Here is an 18,234-nt window from a genome sequence, read left to right as displayed (position 1 = left end):
TTTTAACTTACTATACACCAGTGGTTCTCAAACTTTTTCTGTCATTCCCCACTTTGAACAGGTGGGCCTTTTCAAGCCCCACCTGTTCCTCATCGCTCCAATAAAATGGTAGGCCAAGCTTAAAATTGTCAAATGTATCGTTCTATAACAGGGGTCTCCAACCTTTTTTAGGATGAGAGCTACTTTTACTCCTCTTTTTTTGTTTTTTTGTAGTGTATATATTTAGCACATTTGAACATTATTATATGCTTACCATTAACCTTTGTGTGCTGTTTGGGTCTCTGGGACCCGTTTTCAATGTTTACGAAAATAAAATGTATGCAATTTAATTATTTTAACCTGCTTTATTAGGGGGTGGACCTCACCTCCTCTAGGGGGGTCCGGGGGCATACACCCCCAGGAAGATTGTTGAAGCCTCAATCTGGTGCACTTTGAGGAAAAAAAGAATTTATGAATACAGCTCTCAACACACTGAAAGGGAGCTGTATACTTTTCAATAATCCAAACATCTTTAGAATATGATCAAAACCAATAACAAATCATTTAAACTTGTTTATACTTATCTTATGTTACCTAGTTAGCATTCTTTCTTTTTATTTATGCATATTTTACTAATCACTCCCCTTTTAAACTTTTGAGGCTTCAGAGGCTGTGTGCTCCTCCGTGGCGATGACGGCTTGCGTTAAAATATAATAAACATAGGCCTATTTGTAAAGTGGGGGAACACAAACGGGATTTCGAAAAGTGTCACGGTCAAACTCCTTGTGAAGTGGTGAGGTGCCACTCTACATTGCTTTTCTTCCCAATTGCAACGCTGTAAAGGATTTTGGTTTCAGTTGTGTGTGTGTGTGAGCAGGCTCGGATTGGCCATCGGGAGATTCGGGACTTTTCCCGGTGGGCCGCTGCCTTTGGTGGGCCGCTGGCTCTGACATAGGTGGGCCGTGGACTTTCACAGCGCCGCTGCGCCGGTACCGCACCCGCCGCCGCAAACACCCGCCGTTGCGAGGCTCCGGCGGATCCGGCGCTGTGAAAGTCCACCGCCGTTGCGAGTCTCCGGCTGTAACAGTCCACTAACAGTCCGCGAGGACCCAGATTTGATTCCGGCCTGAGGTACAAAAAATGTATTAAAAAAAGAAAAAAAAAAAAAAAAAACTCCCGTTCATCATTTCCATTCGCGACCCACCTATCACATCTCTGCGCCCCACACTTTGAGAAACGCTGCTATACACTAAAAGAATTTTAGGATGGGAGCTTTCTTTAGCAAGAACCTGCAAGAAATGTCCAATTGGGCACCTGACGATTATTATACATACTTGAAAAATGTTGAAAGTATAATTTAACAGCAGACAAATCAAGAGTCCCTTTAAGACAAAATCTTGTGCTCGTATGGAATCTCAGCTGTTGCTTAAAGTTATATTGAACAAAGCCTTTCAAACTAAAAGTCCAACCTGAACCACGGACGATAAAGAGAAGCAAGGTGGAGGAGGTAATGAGGTTCACGCCATACAGCATGGAAACATTAACTTTCCTTTTTTGGATTCCTGCCGCTCTCTTTTCACACAAGTAACAGGTACTGTTCTTCTCAAATCAATCCCCCAGTTACTCAAATATATTTTTCAGCTCATTTTTATGAATGTTACTTTTGAATTGTACAAGTGGATCGGCCTTGAAGAGAGACGTCAGCTAACCTTCAGTTCTATGGAAACCCGACCTTGCACATATTTTACAATAGATTCAATAAGGCCAACTTTTATAACCACCAGGCAGGGGGCCATGAAAAACACCCTGTCAAGTTAATGAAAGAATAATAATAGCATAAAATGACATAAAATATGGTTTTGTAATAATCCTAATAAAAATGTTGGAATATAATGATCGGGAAGCTGTGGGCATATTAAGAAAGGTTAAAAAAAGTATACAAGGCCTGCCTCTGGCTGTGGAAATATCCCTGACTGCTTGGCAGGGCCTCGACTGCCGTTTCAGCCACTATCTTAATTCTCTCCTCCAACATGTGTAGGAAATGTACTGCCTCATTTCATCTTGTCACAAAGGAGCACTCTGCACCTGGCTCTCCCCTTCCTCTCTCTGCTGCTCTCCCTCTCTCTCTCCAACCTCTTCAGGAGAGTCTTAAAGCTAGTGAGTTATGTTGAGTGAGACAGAAGGTCTTATCAAGCCTGTCACTGGCCCAAGGGCTTACGTTCAGATAGATGAGGCAAATCAACTTGAGAAATGTTCCTTTTACTTTAATGTACTGTAAAAACCCTTCCTGTGCTCCCACCGACGGGAGAAGAAGTGTGTGCCTCCAACCACAGTAAATTAGCACATTAATCCGTTAACACTTTACCTTCACAGTGTTTTCCATCCCCTTTATAGCCTGACTTGCAGATACATTTGTATGACTTCAGGGTGTTCTGACAGATTGCATCGATGCTGCAGTTGTCAAGCGCCTCTGCACATTCGTCCACATCTAGAAAAGGAGGAAAGAGGGAGGGGGCGGTTAGTGGACGGAGCAAAGGCTTTCTTGAGGAGGGTGACACAAATCATAGGTTTTCAAAATGTAATTCATTATAATGTAATTGGTTGTGCTTCATTCAACCACTTACCAGATACAAAAACACATTCAAATGATAACTGAAAACCTTATTAAATTAATGCCATTTTCAAGAACATTTATTCCAGAGCACTTTTTTAGTGGTTACAGTAGAAGCCACATTACCACCACACACAAGAGGGGGGATTTCAACATTGAGATTTTTTTTTGCAACTCATACCATTCTTACTCCCAATTTCCAGAATCTCTGAAAACCAAGGCAAAAATTCCCCTTTAAAAAGTAACCTTTAACTGATCAACTGGGCATTTTTCTTTAGAAATTAGGGTTATGAAAATCAAAGGCTTGTGAAAAAAACGAATATCCAACAGGAGCCTTAATAAAACATCAATTAAAAACAAATAATAATACAAAATATATAATTGGGATAGCTATGGCTGGTTAACGAGCCAATTATCAAAATAATTGCCTATTGACATATCGATTAGTCCACTAATTGTTGCAGCTCTAGTATAATGTTTTTTCAGTACCTGCCTTCAATGGAATACAAACAAAAAGATACACAGGCAAAAGGCCAACGTTAGCACCACCCATCTTAATGTAGCGTGTTAGCATGCTCATTCTGCTAATGAGCGGTTGATGGGCATTCTGCTAGTGATGCAAGTGTTTGGTCAAAAACGTTTTGGACAAATTGAAATATTGATCATCTACTGCAATAATGGTACAACAGGAACATTCACCAATAGCCACTATGGATGTTTGAACCATTTTGCAAGGCAATTTTTCCCAAAAGTTGTCGAGATATTTTGATAGAAACAAAAATGTAAATGTCATGCTAACAGTGGGAAACACACGGAAAAGTAAAGAGATCACCAAAGGCAATAGGATTCATCCTCTGCGGACAAATAATGTTGGTACCAAATGTTATGATAATCCATGCATACAAAGATATTTAAGATATTTAAGTCTGACCTAAGTGTTGGACCAGACAACAGATGGAGAATGCCATCCGTAGAATCATACTGCCAACAAGGCTAAAATCAAACACCACTACAACAAAACCAGAAGCATGTATATGGATTAAAAACACATTTTGAGCATTATGTACACAGTATGAACTTCAACCAAACAGGATGTCCAAGCCTAGACTAGTGAATCACATGTAGGCTTACTTATATCTCAAATCCCAGAATTACAGGTATGGGCAGGTATAAATTAGCTCAGTATAAAAGGTTTGTGTAATGTCTGGATTGAGTTTGAAATGTAAAATAGAGAATGTGAAAAGATAAGAATGGAAATGGATTTAATCGGAAGCAAGATCAGGTTTGCCTCATGGAGCCCCTAATCCCACCAAATCCCAGTTAACTAGCCCAGGTGTTTAGGATTACCCCCCTGCACACAGGGGAAGGGCAGCTTAACAAGGTTTACATAGCTTCCAATATCACTCTTATCACAAGCCCTCTGCAGGAGCCGGCTGATCCCACTGGGAAATGACCTGTAACCTAAACCCTGATATTGCCCATATCTGCCTATTCCTGGAGGACATCAAGTCTGCTGTGGACAGAAGGACATTGATGGCACCAATTACACCAAATTGAATTGAAATTGAAGGTAATTTCAAAGGTTTGAACACCTTTATGCAAACATGGTGAGTCATCACAACAGGAACTTGTTAATGCTGGTATTGCTTTATGAAGAACACAAGGCTACCAGGTCCGATCCATTCTTATCCTGCTATAAGGTGAATTTCACTGAAAAGCTGGCAGAGGTTTCAGTGCTTGAGTAAAAAGTATCTAGTGTCTGAATCAAGATTAGGTTTGACAAGACAAAAATACAATGCAGCCGGTAGCAGCTCTGAGATGCTGAGCTGTGCTAAATGCTAACATCAATATGCTAGTGAGCTGTGAGGGAGTGTGGTTGTCTGTCAATCTAAGGTTGTGGGTTCCCAGCCGCTGCAGTAAAACCTATTGATGCATCCTAGGGCAAGATACATAACCATAAATTGCTCCCGATGGTATGGCCAAAGCTGTGTGTGAATGTTAGCTTCCAGAACTAGTTGGCAGGCACCTTGTATGGCAGCCATTGCCTCTGTATGAATGGGTGAACGAATGTTATTATGTAAAAACGCTTTCACTCGAAACCAGAAATATTACCCTTCTGGTGGCTCTAGAGGAGAAGGGCTCACCCTCTTCAGTATGGATGCTTTCACACTTGTAGTTCCATTCATTCGGTCCGGACCAAGGAGAACAAATATATCTTTCTGCATTTCAGTCCTATTCCAGTTTCTTTTCACAACAGCTTTTTAAAACAAACTGAGAGAAGTAAACATGAAGATATACAGACTGGTTACTTGCTATTGAACCATTTTGGCGACCTGCGTCATCAGGACCAACTTGGGAAAAACGACTTTGATTACTCAGAGAGGTTTTAAGCACTTTGACGCTACACAAAGAGCTAACGATAGAATAAAAATAATATATGACTATGCATATTAGCAATTTGCAAAGAGACTGCACGTTATGAATAATGACTAACAGCTAGAAATGAGACAAAAAAGAACCTGACGCAGTAATGATTTGAGGCTTGTCGTAGGATCACTTTCACAAACTTTATAATGAACTTAATGAACTGACAAAGTTGGATATATAGATCAATTATAACATCGTAATCAGCAGATGGATTTTTAAGTTCAGCTTTCTAAAATCCTGTTGTTGAATTGCTTTCACAGCCCCACTAATGAGAGATTTTACATACATCCAAAGGAACTATACCCATTAGAAAAACATACCTAAGTTTTTTTTTAGCCATGCCAAAAAAATGTTAGCTGTTCAAGCACCGTTAGATTCACCCTCTCATCAATAACTTCATTGTCTAATAGTTACATTTTCTTGCCTAGATTGAAGTGGTGGATATCCCAAGACCCACACTAACGTTTTTAATAGTACTAGACTTTTAAGATGTCGAGTCAAGGTTAAAGGTTTGAAAACAGAGCAGCCAGTGGATTTGACCAATTTGGTTTGATTGTTTACATTTCTGCTACATTCAGTAAGGAATATAACACCAGGAAAAGTTGTGGCTCCTCTCTTGCCAAGTTTCCACAAAGCCATTTAGTGATGCAGGAGCTCCCCGCTCCCCGCTCCCTGCATTGATTTATATTATGTGAGAACAATAAAGATTCTCCTGAGGAGCAGCCCGGGTCCGTCCTCTTTACACACCATCTTCCAGGATAAGAACAGAAAAGACTGTGTGAAGTGTTTTTCGATAGAGGAGGCATTTATCACAAAGAAATATCTGTCCTATTGTCAAATGTCTTGGTGTTGAGTCTCTGCTGTAATTAATATTCATTATGACAGAAACTCAAAGAATCCCTCTTTTCATCTCGGTATTAATGTTTCCATCTGGAGCCAAAGTTCGCATGCACACAAAAACACACTCTCAAGCTCACATACACTATTTTAAAAACCCGCCTCAAGTCGGAAACTTTAAAGAGTCACATCATAACATATCATCTGAAAGGTTAATGATGAAACTCAAACACAAATGTGCAGCGCAGAAAAACAGTAAATTATATATCTGTCTCCTCAAGTCAAATTAGCATGCAGACTAGTTTAATGCAGTCAGTGCTTCGGGCGACTGTTGTGCACTAAAGAGGCAACAGATAAGAATCTGTAAGTAACTGATGTTATGTTACCGGCATCTTATAATATATTATCTTCACTGAAATGTTTAATGATTGCATTTAGGGTTTTAAACAAACAAAACAGCAATTATTTAACCAAATGTTCGAAAGCTTCTGCCTCTTTAAAAATCTCCTTACAATCTATAAAAGGATGGCAAATCTGCACTAAAGATACATCTTTGTGCAAATATAACTTTTACTTAATGTAATCTGAGACAGCACCAGCTACTACACTAACTGTATGAGCACATGAAAAATGAATTAAGTCTGTGCAAAGGGTTTGCATAAAGCGAGAAACTCAATAAACCAAAATGTGGAAACCCACCAAAACACAAGCAATTTGTGACTTCAACATTCCCATTGCCTTTAGTTTAAATTGCACAAATTGAAATGAAAACAACGAGGACACCCTGGCCCACAAGCTACAATAGCCTGTTTTCCTTTTGTAAATCTTCCCATAAAAGTTACTGGGAGTTTTCCAACCGACAAATGAACAACAAAACCAAAATCTGCTGGTTAGGTTGGAAACCCAACATGTCTTTGCCGTGGAAATAAACATGTCAGAATCGATAATCCCTTATGTTCCAGAAGAGAATCCTCTGAACACTCTGAGGGGAAAAAAACATGGAGCATGCTCAGAAATGCTGCTCTGGTAATTGACTCATGCCCGAGATGAAAAGATTGGGTTTTTCATTGAGTTTCTTTCATTCTTTTGTGTTGAGGAATCACAGTTGTTGAGAACAAGTTAAGGCAGTGGAGGATGAAGCCGACGCTTCGAGACAAGGATGAATAAACAACGCCAAAACCAAAGAAGAAAGGGATGTTGGGCAATGCTCAGATGTTTAAACAGTTTCCTTTAGGGAATGTGTCATTTCTAATATTGCTGCTGTTGCTGCCCTCCTTTGGTTCATGCACTTGAGCACAGCAAAGCCACAGAAAGCTGGAGTCTGTGTTTAAACCCAGTGACACTCTCAGAGTACTGAGTTTGATGATTTTCTTAGATAAAAAAAAGCTGATATACAATATTGAAACATGTTTTCACTCCTCTCAAACAGACTCATTTCATGCTCTATTGTCTGCTCAATGAAACTTGCTGTGTGTCAAACTACTATCCTCATATGCTGTCGACTCAGCAAAGCAGGCTTTTACTTTCGGTAGGTGGCAATAGGAGAGTTTCAGAGTTAGTCGGGTATATACATGTGATTTATTATAACTGTATTACATTTGCTGGATAAAACATCCTTATGTCCTCACAGATGGTCATTAGGAAAGTTACTCTGAAAAGCCATTAGTCCATTTATTCCCTGCATGAAAGTCAGAGCTGCCGGCTAAGGGCTGCTGGCCGTGGAGGTGAGACCCTGTCAGAGGTGCTTTTCCTCCCTGATTTATGAGAAGACCATGGGATAAGCGGTGTATTTAGCTGGGCCGGCTCAAGGGGGTGTTAGCAGAAATAAAACTCAGAGGGTAGAGCGCGAGTGTGTGGGAGAACTGTAGTGCTGAAGGTGTGTAGTTCAAACATAGGGTAATGTTTACTTTGAGTGTTGAGACCCTCACTGTTTGCTTTGCCCCAAAGCTGCCCCCCTTCAGCCCATCACCTTTCCTTTAGATACAGAAATAGACTGAGTGGAGCTGGGACACCCATAGGTGTAGCTTTACTGGCGCTGCCTGCAATCAACTTTCAAAAATAAAAGTAAAAAAATATGGACCAAGTGATGCATTCAGTCAGCGGGAGCAGCAGAGTATTCAGCTGTGTATTCCTGACAGAATGATTTGGTGCAGCTTTTCAACGGTCGCAGTTTCACTTCAGAAACAAAACATTCTTTCTTGACAAAAGCATTTTCGGATGAAATTCATCATTTTCATGATCTCCTTGTGGGAAAGGCGGAAGGGTGCTGGGTTCAAGTCCATAAAGAGGTGTTCTTAGGATCACAGCGTTTGTCGTACTGCGTATAATTACAAAGGAACAAGTATTGTAATTATCCATCTTAGAACCACACTTACACTATACTTAGGGTTGTGGTTGTGCAGGATGGGGTTAATGTCAGGATAATTACTTTAGCTACAGAGCAGCAGAGGCTGAATGGCTGATTCTGTTTGAAAGACGGTACCACCTCTTTTTCTACTTACTGTAAATGAGCCATATGATGAAATGATGTTCAACTCACAAACATTTGTTGTAAAGAAAAAGCATAGGGTTTGGAAAAATGGCTCATTTCCTCAGTCTAGCTTTGGGATTGGAAAAAATACAGCAAGCAATTTTTTGTACCGCCTGAGAAAAAGGGGAAATTAATATGTCCCTATTAACATTTAAAGATCTCTTTCAGACATGTTTCAAGACCAATACAAATACATTTTCTATCAAATAATGAATCTGTTTGATTTGTTGCTTCTACAAATGAGTTTAACTACCTTGCTAAAATTGTTAATATTGTTCAAATGACATCTATGCTTCACCCGCATCTGAAAAATCGAGACTCTTTGACTACTTGATACAAGATGTCTCTTGCTTCCCAAAAGTCTTTCCATGATTTACTTTGAAAATAGTTATTCTAGGTGCGTCTTGAACTCGGATTTCACAGAGAAACTTTCCCCCTTCAGCAGAAAAATGTGAAAGCTGACCCTGCCCATTCCTCATTATGCAGAACTCAAAACATAACAACTAACAAACAATCAGTGTACCACTCTTTTTTAAATGTTGTATACACTCACCACATCACAGTGATATTAGTTGCCTGAATGTGTGTACACCCAGCGCTATATATGGTAGGCACTAATGAGAGGAAGTGAGTGTGAGGTTGTGGAAAGGACAGGAACTATGGCTGGTTGTTGCAACATTATCACAGCACACTGGAGAAATGTCACAGACTTCCAAAATGTGCAGGGCAGCAGACTGGCCAGTCCCCCCCCCCCTCCCTCTACCGAAAAATGGTTTTGATGAAATGCAGACGTCAACATTAACACAAAATTTAGCATCTCTCCCCCTCTTGCCAAGATCCCCTTCAGCTAATGAAGGGACACTCTGTTGGCTGTCCAGCAAACCTCTACAAAGTTGTGAATAAAAATATCAACTGCTTCCATTCGGGATATTTACACTCATCCTTCACACACTCTAAATGTTTAGGAATCATGACCACTGACTGATCCTGTGCTTTCAGAAACTGTGATCACAACTTCAAAACCCCGGGTCCCTCCCTGCTTGTGTCCACCAACCGTGAAGCCTCAGATGAATCTGGGGCCGGAGGGAAAATGCACAAAGACATGAAAGCTGAGTTTAAGGAGAGCTACATCTTGTTAACTTGCTGAAAGACTATCTTTGCGTTTAGCTTGTTTAAAACCAGAGTGTGCAAGACTTCCTTTTATTATTTATGTCTATTAACCTTGTGAACCTTGTGATTGTATATTCTTTAAAGGGGCACTCAGTTCACCTGTGAAGTCAGTAGTAAAATGGAGTTCAAAGTTTGAAAAAACTAATGATGTATTCAAATCAAAGGTTGTTGTTGAGTTTCATTATGGGAAATTCTAGTTTCCTCTTTGGCGGTTAATACAGTTATCTTATCAACCCTAACAAATTATAATCTATTCTTTCAATTTCCAGTTGAACAAAATAGGAAATAACTTCAGACAAGGGGAAATTGTGACCATATTTTTTTGAAAGCTTCCAATAACCTGGTCAGCTTCTTAAGTCCAACATTTATTATGTACCCCTTCCTTGTTCTACAGTTGATTCTGTAATAACTGATATAATGGATGTGTATTTTGGGTTGTTCAACTGACTCAAACCAGCAAAATACCAATATGTGCTTTCCAACAAAAAGACAGCGACAATGATGAGACAAGTTTGACCTCGTTTCATTTATTAAGCATTTCTCAAACTCTGTGAATAAATAATGTTGATTCCCTTATTTTGACCACAGACCAAGCATCTGGTGCCCTGCTTTCCCTTTAGCATGTGTGGCCCTAATACACTATGACTCACAGACCTCCGGGCCACCTCCAGAAGAAAAACACTTATTACAGTAATTAAGGGAATCATAGAGTAATACTAAGAGAGCGCAGAGAGGTCGACGTGACATGCTCCAAGGGTCTGGGGTCTAATATGTAGCACACTGAATAATTGAGCATAACTTGTAACCATTTCCCATGAGGAGTTAAAGTGACAAGAAATTCATTTGTACCTTTCAGGGGATTTTTCAACCTTCGTGGCATGTGTCGTCCACTGTTAATGGCCCCATGCAGCTTATTTTATACACGGAAAGGTTGGCACTTAGACCAGCTGTATACCTTATATTTATACAAACAGAGCTAACTGACATGACACTCTACCCTCTGCACACAGCAATTACATTCATTGGTGGTTACTTTAACCAGATACAGTACCGACTATAAAGATGGCTACGTAGCAATTACAGCACAAGTGTGATATTTTTAGTTGTTTCCTGTCAAACTGGGGCATAAAGTGAATGGTTCTGTGTAAGCTGTGAAGCAGGCATTACAGCTCAGAAATGTGAAGTTCAGTGGGCTGGAACTGAGTGGATATATGTTCCACTTAAATACAGTGAGACAGCATAATCACTTATTGCTCACATTTCACTCGTAAAGAAGTATAAACTGTTTGATGGCCTCTCCATCACTACTGTATTTCAATCTGACTGGAATGGGTGTCAGAGAAGAAAATGTAAAATGTCAAGGCTTTTTTTTAGAGAGGTAAAAAGGTTAGGGCAAGTTAGGGAGAAAACTTTTTAGCAAACTTTTTTCAGTTCACTGTTTGTCAGTTAACCCAAAGCAAAACATTTTTTTAAATATATACAGTTTATAATAAAATATAAGAAATAAAAACCTCAAATCTAAAAGTTTGCAACTGGCTAAAGTTTGTCATTTTGGTTAAAGAATTAAAGTCAATATTGCTGTTCACTTTCCTGTTGATGGATGATCAATTCATCATAACAGCTTTATACGACCCCGATATGGATATTATTGTTATACTGTAAGTATTATTATTGAAATCTATAAAAATATTTTTTAACCGTAAACATTTCTTGCAATCTATAGACACCTGGCCACTCAGAGTACCCTTTTTAATTATGTGAATGACATAAATGTGCACCTTTTAATATTACAGTACATCGTAAATCATCATTGCTTCTAGAGCTGCAGTTTAAACAAAACGTTATAATTGACTTTTGAAATGGGAATATTTACTTACATTTTTACAGACCAAATGATTAATGAATTAATCAATAAATATACTGCAGATTAATCAATGATAAACATAACCCTAGATGCAGCCCATATGCCTGTATGATCGATTGCATAATGATTTAAAACAAAGAGCCGTGAACAACCAGTGCTTGCCATTAATCAACAGCATAAGCTATTACAGTCTGCAATAAATATATATCTGGAGTTCAGTGGGGGTGATTAAATACTGCAGAGGGTCATGTGTTTTGTCCCATGCCTCTGTCCATTGAGGATGTCCCATATTCAACGGTGAAGTCATCCATCTTTCTACCCAGAATGCATTGGCCAGAACCCACCAAATAAATAACTAGGCGTTTTCTTTTTCATTTGGATTCCTTGATGTATTGGGTTGGATTTTTCCATTACTAAGCAGAATAAGAGCATTTCCTTTGACTTCCAGCAGTCTCTAAAGCTGGCGCTCACCATCAGGAATGTAAACACACACAGTCTGTAAACAAGGCTCTCTCTGACCCCCAACCCCCCTCCGACAACGCTGACCACCGCAGACCAGCCTAATGACGTCCCTCGCTGACCCCCCCAAACTCTCAAAGAGAGACGCAGCCTCATTATTCAGCAGAGAGGTCACAGGGGGGAGCGGGGAAGAGAGGCCAAAGAGGAGGAAGGATGGTGGGGCGTCAGCTGTGGGATTAGAGAGTTCAGAGCCTGAGGTGACAGTCCCCGTGATATCTCCTCCTGAGTCACAGTACCCCCAATCAGTGAGTAATGTAACAGAAAAACAAATGTGGGCTCTGTGGAGAGGGGGGTTAGTTAGAGGATTAATGATCTGAGAGCTGCTGCAGCTGGCTGAGGGACGGCACGGAGGCTCCGCAGCAAGCCATCAGCACTTTTGAAGGGGGCTCTGGAGGTGAGTTTAAGTCTGGGGGGGGGGTTAAATTGCCATCAACAATGATTCCATCCTCCCCCGAAACCAACAGGGACGTCAGCACAGTGCCGCATCTGCACAGAGAACAAAGGCCACTGACAGGCCGAGAGGGAAAGAGCAGGAGAGAGTTTTTAAAACCACAACTCCACAGTCGGGAGTATCACAGCACTCATTTGGAACATATTGTTCAGATTAAAGCCTCGATAAATAAACAAACTCCACACTAGCTCTGCACTCCTCAGTGTGAGGGTTTGCATGTTTCTCACCACTGGACACTGGTGTTGCATACAAAGCAGTTGTCATGGTGTTTGCAGGAAAAGTTTGGGTGATTTAAACTACTTTGTCTTCTTGTTGCACAGGGAATATACACTGTGTACAGCATTGTCAACCCTGCACCCATTGTAAATGAGCTGACAAATAATGGTCACAGCCGTGTCGCTAGCTGCTGATAAGGTGATTTTCTGCTTGAGAAAGCCATGACAGAAGAATCTGAACAGCTGATGTGTTCCTCTGGGGATCAGGGAAACTGCAATATCTACAGGTAGGTAGCTGGGACATTTTCAAATTCTGTTTATATGTGCAGCAGACGATGGAAAGCAGTTATAATTGGATGTAAAATGAAGAAAAGCAGAAAAGATGATTAGACTACAAAGACTCACACACATGCCGACACAAACTGAAACACTAATCATTCGCAGGAAACTCTAAACCAAAAACATAATTGGGAAATTCAGAGTTTGATAAAAATGACAATCTTATATTCATACGATAAATATGAAGCTACAGCCAGTTAGCTTAGCATCAAGACTGGAAATGTGTGATAACACATAGCCTCAAACACATTGAAATAAAATGCATCTACCAGCACCTAAAAATAACTTGTCATAGCTTCATTGTTCAATCTATACAGAAACATAAGGTGTAACGACAATTAACAGTATTGCGAAGGGGGGGTGTTGACTCTTCCTTGACTCAATGCAGTTGCCAGGCAACCAGCAGAGACTCAAGGAAGTAACCGAACTGATTAAACAAACTAGGAATTAGGTGTTAATTAGTGAGCTTCAGGGGTGCTGGAAGATGCATTCAGTAACAATTTGACAGAGCCAGGTTAGCCCCCCCCTCCCTTTCTTGTAGTGGTGCTAAAATAAGCTGCTGGTTGTAGCCGTAAATTGAACGATGAGAGAAGTGGTGTCAATCTTCCTACTCAAATAATGGTGTTTCCTACATTTCTTTAAATTGACATATTGTGCATGTGATGCCGATACATTAAGCAGTGAAACTTGCAAAAGAGAGAACTAATAACGTTATATCTCATTTTCTTAAGATACAAAAGACACTCTAGCAAATATGCGGTTTAATGCAAGGAAAAAGGGGAATAGATGGATTAAATGCTAATCATTTGCAAAGTGCACTTCGAGCTCCTTGTTTAGAGAATCCCTGACGCTCTGTTGCAGATGAAAATGTCTTTCTTTTTTCCTTCCAGCCGTACCCGGGATGAAAGTGAGTGACTGTCCAGAACGAAGGCTCACTGAACCGCCTTGGGTCACAGCTTGCACCAGACAGCTTCGACTTTACATGTGCCGGTAAACATGGCCTTCGCTCTGTGTGGAGCTGTAGCCTGCCTGCCCTAAAATTAAACTAAAATGTTTCTATCAAGCTGCAACTTGGCCACACTGAAGAGAAAAATAAAAAGGCACAATAAACCTCGACTGCTCCCTGTTTTTTAAAAAGATTCTCTATCTATAACGGAGCCTCATTTTGGGAAAGTGAAAGCACTTGTGCCTTCTAAGTGCAATCATTAATATCCAGTCTAAAAATCCCTCATCGCAGTCATACACACACACACTTGTCCTCGCAACACACCCATAGATCAAAGTCATTTTCGTGATTCATACCGCATTGCTCTTGGACAGAATGGTTATCAAGTGTTTTCACCACTCAAGTAATGCCAAGATAATAATCTCCCTGCTCTCTCGGCTGCTCTGTAACAACATGTACAGTGGTACTGGAGCGCTACTTGTCAGGCAGATGCTTTTTGAGTGTGTCTGCTGAGTGGTAGAGTGAAGCTCGATTGATCCCCTCCACCCACTCATCAGCAGGTGACCGAGGGCTACCCCGAGGCTCAACCTACCACAGACACTCGGATCATAACGAGAACACAACCATCTGTCACTGCTGCCGAGAGAGAAAAGACTGACTTTTTGTAAAGGGCATTTCTAGGTTAGGAGCTCATCTGCTTTAATTGGGTCTAAATAGCGAGATGTAATGAATGGGAGAAATTAAAGGGTGATATGTCACTTTGGTTAAATGATCCGAACAGCAATGTCCTGATCTGCAAAGTCTGTAGCTTCTCAAAGTCACAGACCATCCCGATGAGAGGTTTTTTTTTTTTCTTCCCTGGCTGACCTGAAAACATCTTCCATTCGCCCGGCTGTTAAAAAGGACTTTACCAAAAATTGTGCTCCGGTACCTTGGCAGGCAAATAGGGACTTTTGGGTCTGCTTGTTTTAAAGCACTTCCAGTCTCTGAGGGGATAAGTGTAACTGCTCCACAAATACCACTGCATGAGCCTGTCAGGACTCACAGGCAACGCATAAAACAAAACACACAGCCAGAGAAACGAGAGTGAAGGTGATGAGAAACGAACTCCAAAGTGTTGTCAAAATGTTAAGTGAGATGACTTGCCATGTCCATAGAAGACAGTGCTGTAGACTGTCCACTTTCCTTTGGTTTCTTCTTCGTCTTTCTACTTAACAGCTAACATTCAGAGACATTCAAGGGCATGGGCAGAAATAAAAGCCCTATAATAGTTATTTTATGTTTCTTCAGCTTCGAAAAAACCAACATTCTCTTCTCACTGTCCCAATTACATGTACGCACACACATTTGCAGACACTTCCATGCTTACACAGACCTGCAAAATGTCCTCCCTTCTATCAAGTAACACAAATCTGCCGGACTGGATCAAGGGGACCGGAGAGGGGGGACAGAAGGGAGCTGTGCACGTCTTTTTGGTTTCATTAATATAAATAGCACACAGGCTGACAGCAAGCTTTTTGACACTCTGGGTGTCATGCAGTCGTAGCTTATGGCTGACAGAGAAAAACCACAGCTACTTCATTAAGTGCAAAGGAAAGGAAGCGAGGACAAAGCAAACAAAGCAAGAGTTGGGTGAAAAAGGGAAAGAGTGAGTGTTGGGGGTGGATGGGTTGGTGATGGAAGGGGGGGGGGGGTTTCTTCTTCCTTTCCATCTCGCTAATAGTGGGGACTCAGGGCAGCAACTCTAGGTAAGCTTCCCCGTCACTTGGGCCTCATATTGCCAAGGCTGCTGGGTTCCCACAGTGTGTCCAGGCCTGGGTCTGGCCTTCCTCCCCGCTCAGGCAGCCCTGCGTCTTTAGACCCCCAGGCCCCGGAGCAGAGGTTACACCAACATAGCCAGCCCCAGCAGCATGTCAGCCCCACACCAACCGTTGCCTTGGTGCTGCTGCATTAACGAAGAGCTCCTGACTCTGTTCGAGGGAAAGTGATTTGCCATGACGTCTATGGCTCCCCTCTTTCCTTTCCTTCTCTTTTACCCGCTTGTTGCTGGTGCCACACTAAGAAACCTTCTCTCTCCTCGTCTGTCTCGGCTGCCTTAATCTCTCCCGTTTCCCACTGTCTCAATTTTCCCTTCTTTGTCATTCTCTCCACCACATCCTCAAATCTTCCCTCCCGTCATTCCACTGCTCTCTTGCTCCGTTCTTCTTCTTAGAGTAATGACTGATGTCTGAAACTCAGTGCCATGATTAGACTGACGTTGATGAAAGACAAAGACTCTGCAACATCTGTGTTGAATAAATATTGAGATGACAAATTGTGCATTTTCTTAGTCATTGTTCTTCTATCCGTTTCTACGGTTTGCAAAATTGTTCCCAGCTTGCAGACTTGTCAGTACCACAGCCACCAACATAAAATCACAATATTTATTTTCAGTAAGCACAACATATGCTCACAAATAACTCAGTCAAACACAGACAATATGTCACTGCAGAGATGCACTGATAAACAGGAACTGGAGGAGAAGCCAACCAAGTGGTCGTTCATGGCGTTTCAGATCGGTCACCAACAAACAGGTGCATGCCATTACAGACAGACACTCACACAGCGGCATTCCACACTACAAGGAAGTGTGTAATCGATGTTGTGGAAAATAAAGTGAGAAAAAAGTAGTTCTAATTGCAAAATGTAAATATTGAGTTTTCCCACAAGTGGGGGCAGACCACCCAGGATGCAAAATAGTCACCCACCCCCTTTCTCTTTTTGCCTTGTCGACCGCCCGAGAGATGTCTTTTTGTGTGTGTGAAACATCACCGACCACAATCAGCACTCACACAGGAACCATGATGTGTCTTTGCATGCAAATACTTCTGGCAGCTCCGTCTTGGCATTTGTATTGTGGGAAAATTAAGTGATGAAAACCCTTGAGAAGAAAGGTTGAGCCGATCACAGATTGAGTGTGTAACACCGTGTCTTTCTTTCTGTAAGGTGCCAGGGTTTTTGATTCAGGCAGCCCTTGTCTAGTCTGAATAATTTCTCACATGAGAAGAGAGCAAGAGGGCAGCTGTGGGGGGGGGGGGGTGTGGGGGGGGCGGGGGGGGGTGCGGGCAAGCAGGCAGGCCGGCACTGTAGCTGCAGTGTCTGACAGACAGAGACTCCTCCATGTGTGCGTTACAGGACGGTGTCAAATACTTGTCTGGACTGTGACAAATACCTCCTGCTATTCTCACTACAATTACCTGCAGGATTAGCTATGAAACATAACCGTTCACACTGCTTGCTCTTTGAAGATCAAAGACAGCTGCTTTTTTCTTATGACAACAGAAAACACTCAGCGAAACTTAATTGAAGTCTTTTTATGTTTCCTTTCATCAAGACTGCATAAATACAAATCAACTGACACAACATAAAAAAGCAATTGAGTGATTGCATAATGAGTCAGTGGATCAACAGAAGGCGCCTGCTTGAATTAAACAAGAGTATTTGATGGATCAAAAGCTCTAAAAACTTTACTTTGTACTCTCTACATTTTCAAATATTCTGCTTTTTACTTGTTTTAATACAAAGTTCTATTTATTTAGACAGCTGATCAATGGCTTTCCACAAATATCTAAGAAATCTATCAATTGGGCCACAAGCAGTTTGGCAGAACAGTACATTCCCAGCCATCAGTAGTTATAAATTAAGCTATTTTATTTATTTTCATGAAAACGTACCTTGAGTGGATTTACTTCCTGAAGCTGACTGTTGGACAAAGGCGACCAGGCAGAAACCTACAAATCCAAGGCTTGCGCGTCTCAAAGCGTGCATATACATGTTAACTTTCACTAGAGTTGAACACGAGTACTTTCTAAGGTCTACGATGCGCAAGAGCACATAGGCTGTGCGGTATATAAAGGTCTCTTGTTATTCCCTCTGAGGAGCCGCTGATAGGACACTGTCCGATCCCGTTCCTCTTTGCACTGCTTATTTCGGTTTCAAGTGATCGGCGAGGACAGCCCGACAACGGGGAGCGGAGGAAGGCTTTTCTGTTATCATGTTTCGAGCCAGACCAATGTCAATTTAAGAAAGGGGGAGTGAGAGAGAAAGAGCGAGAGAGAGCGGGAGAGAGAGAGGGAGGAAAAGGGAGAGGGAGAGATGGAGTGGAGCGGAGGGGTCTGAAGGGGGAGGAGAGAAGAAGCGCTCCGGACTCCTGTGCTGCTCCTTATCTTCTCACTCTCACTGTTTCCCTTATGTGTTTGTTCTGCAGGGATGTACACAAAGGTACCAGTAAAAGTAGACCTGGGCTACCACGCGCACCGGAGCCGGGTTTCTGAGTTCACCTGGCCGGTGTCACCTGAGCAAAAACA

The 18,234-nt window shown here is 41.5% G+C and overlaps 1 protein-coding gene across 3 annotated transcripts in view; it reads right to left on the bottom strand.

The window, feature by feature from the left end:
- The window catches only part of scube3 (signal peptide, CUB domain, EGF-like 3), a 69,840-nt gene extending 51,915 nt beyond the window's left edge, over positions 1–17,925 (bottom strand). For all 3 annotated transcript variants that reach the window (XM_079675355.1, XM_079675356.1, XM_079675354.1), the window contains exons 1-2: positions 17,602–17,925; positions 2,345–2,467 (exon numbers count right to left, since the gene is read on the bottom strand). In XM_079675355.1, coding sequence (XP_079531481.1) covers positions 2,345–2,467; positions 17,602–17,701 — 223 coding nt within the window. In that variant the 5' untranslated portion in view covers positions 17,702–17,925. The remainder of the gene's footprint in view (positions 1–2,344; positions 2,468–17,601) is intronic.
- Between the last annotated feature and the right edge of the window lie 309 nt (positions 17,926–18,234).

Source organism: Notothenia rossii, assembly GCF_949606895.1.
Source record: "Notothenia rossii genome assembly, chromosome: 4".
In the NCBI taxonomy this organism is placed as follows: Eukaryota; Metazoa; Chordata; class Actinopteri; order Perciformes; family Nototheniidae; genus Notothenia; species Notothenia rossii.
The sequence above is the reverse complement of the archived record's forward strand: the minus strand, read 5'-3'. Positions and strand labels throughout refer to the sequence as shown.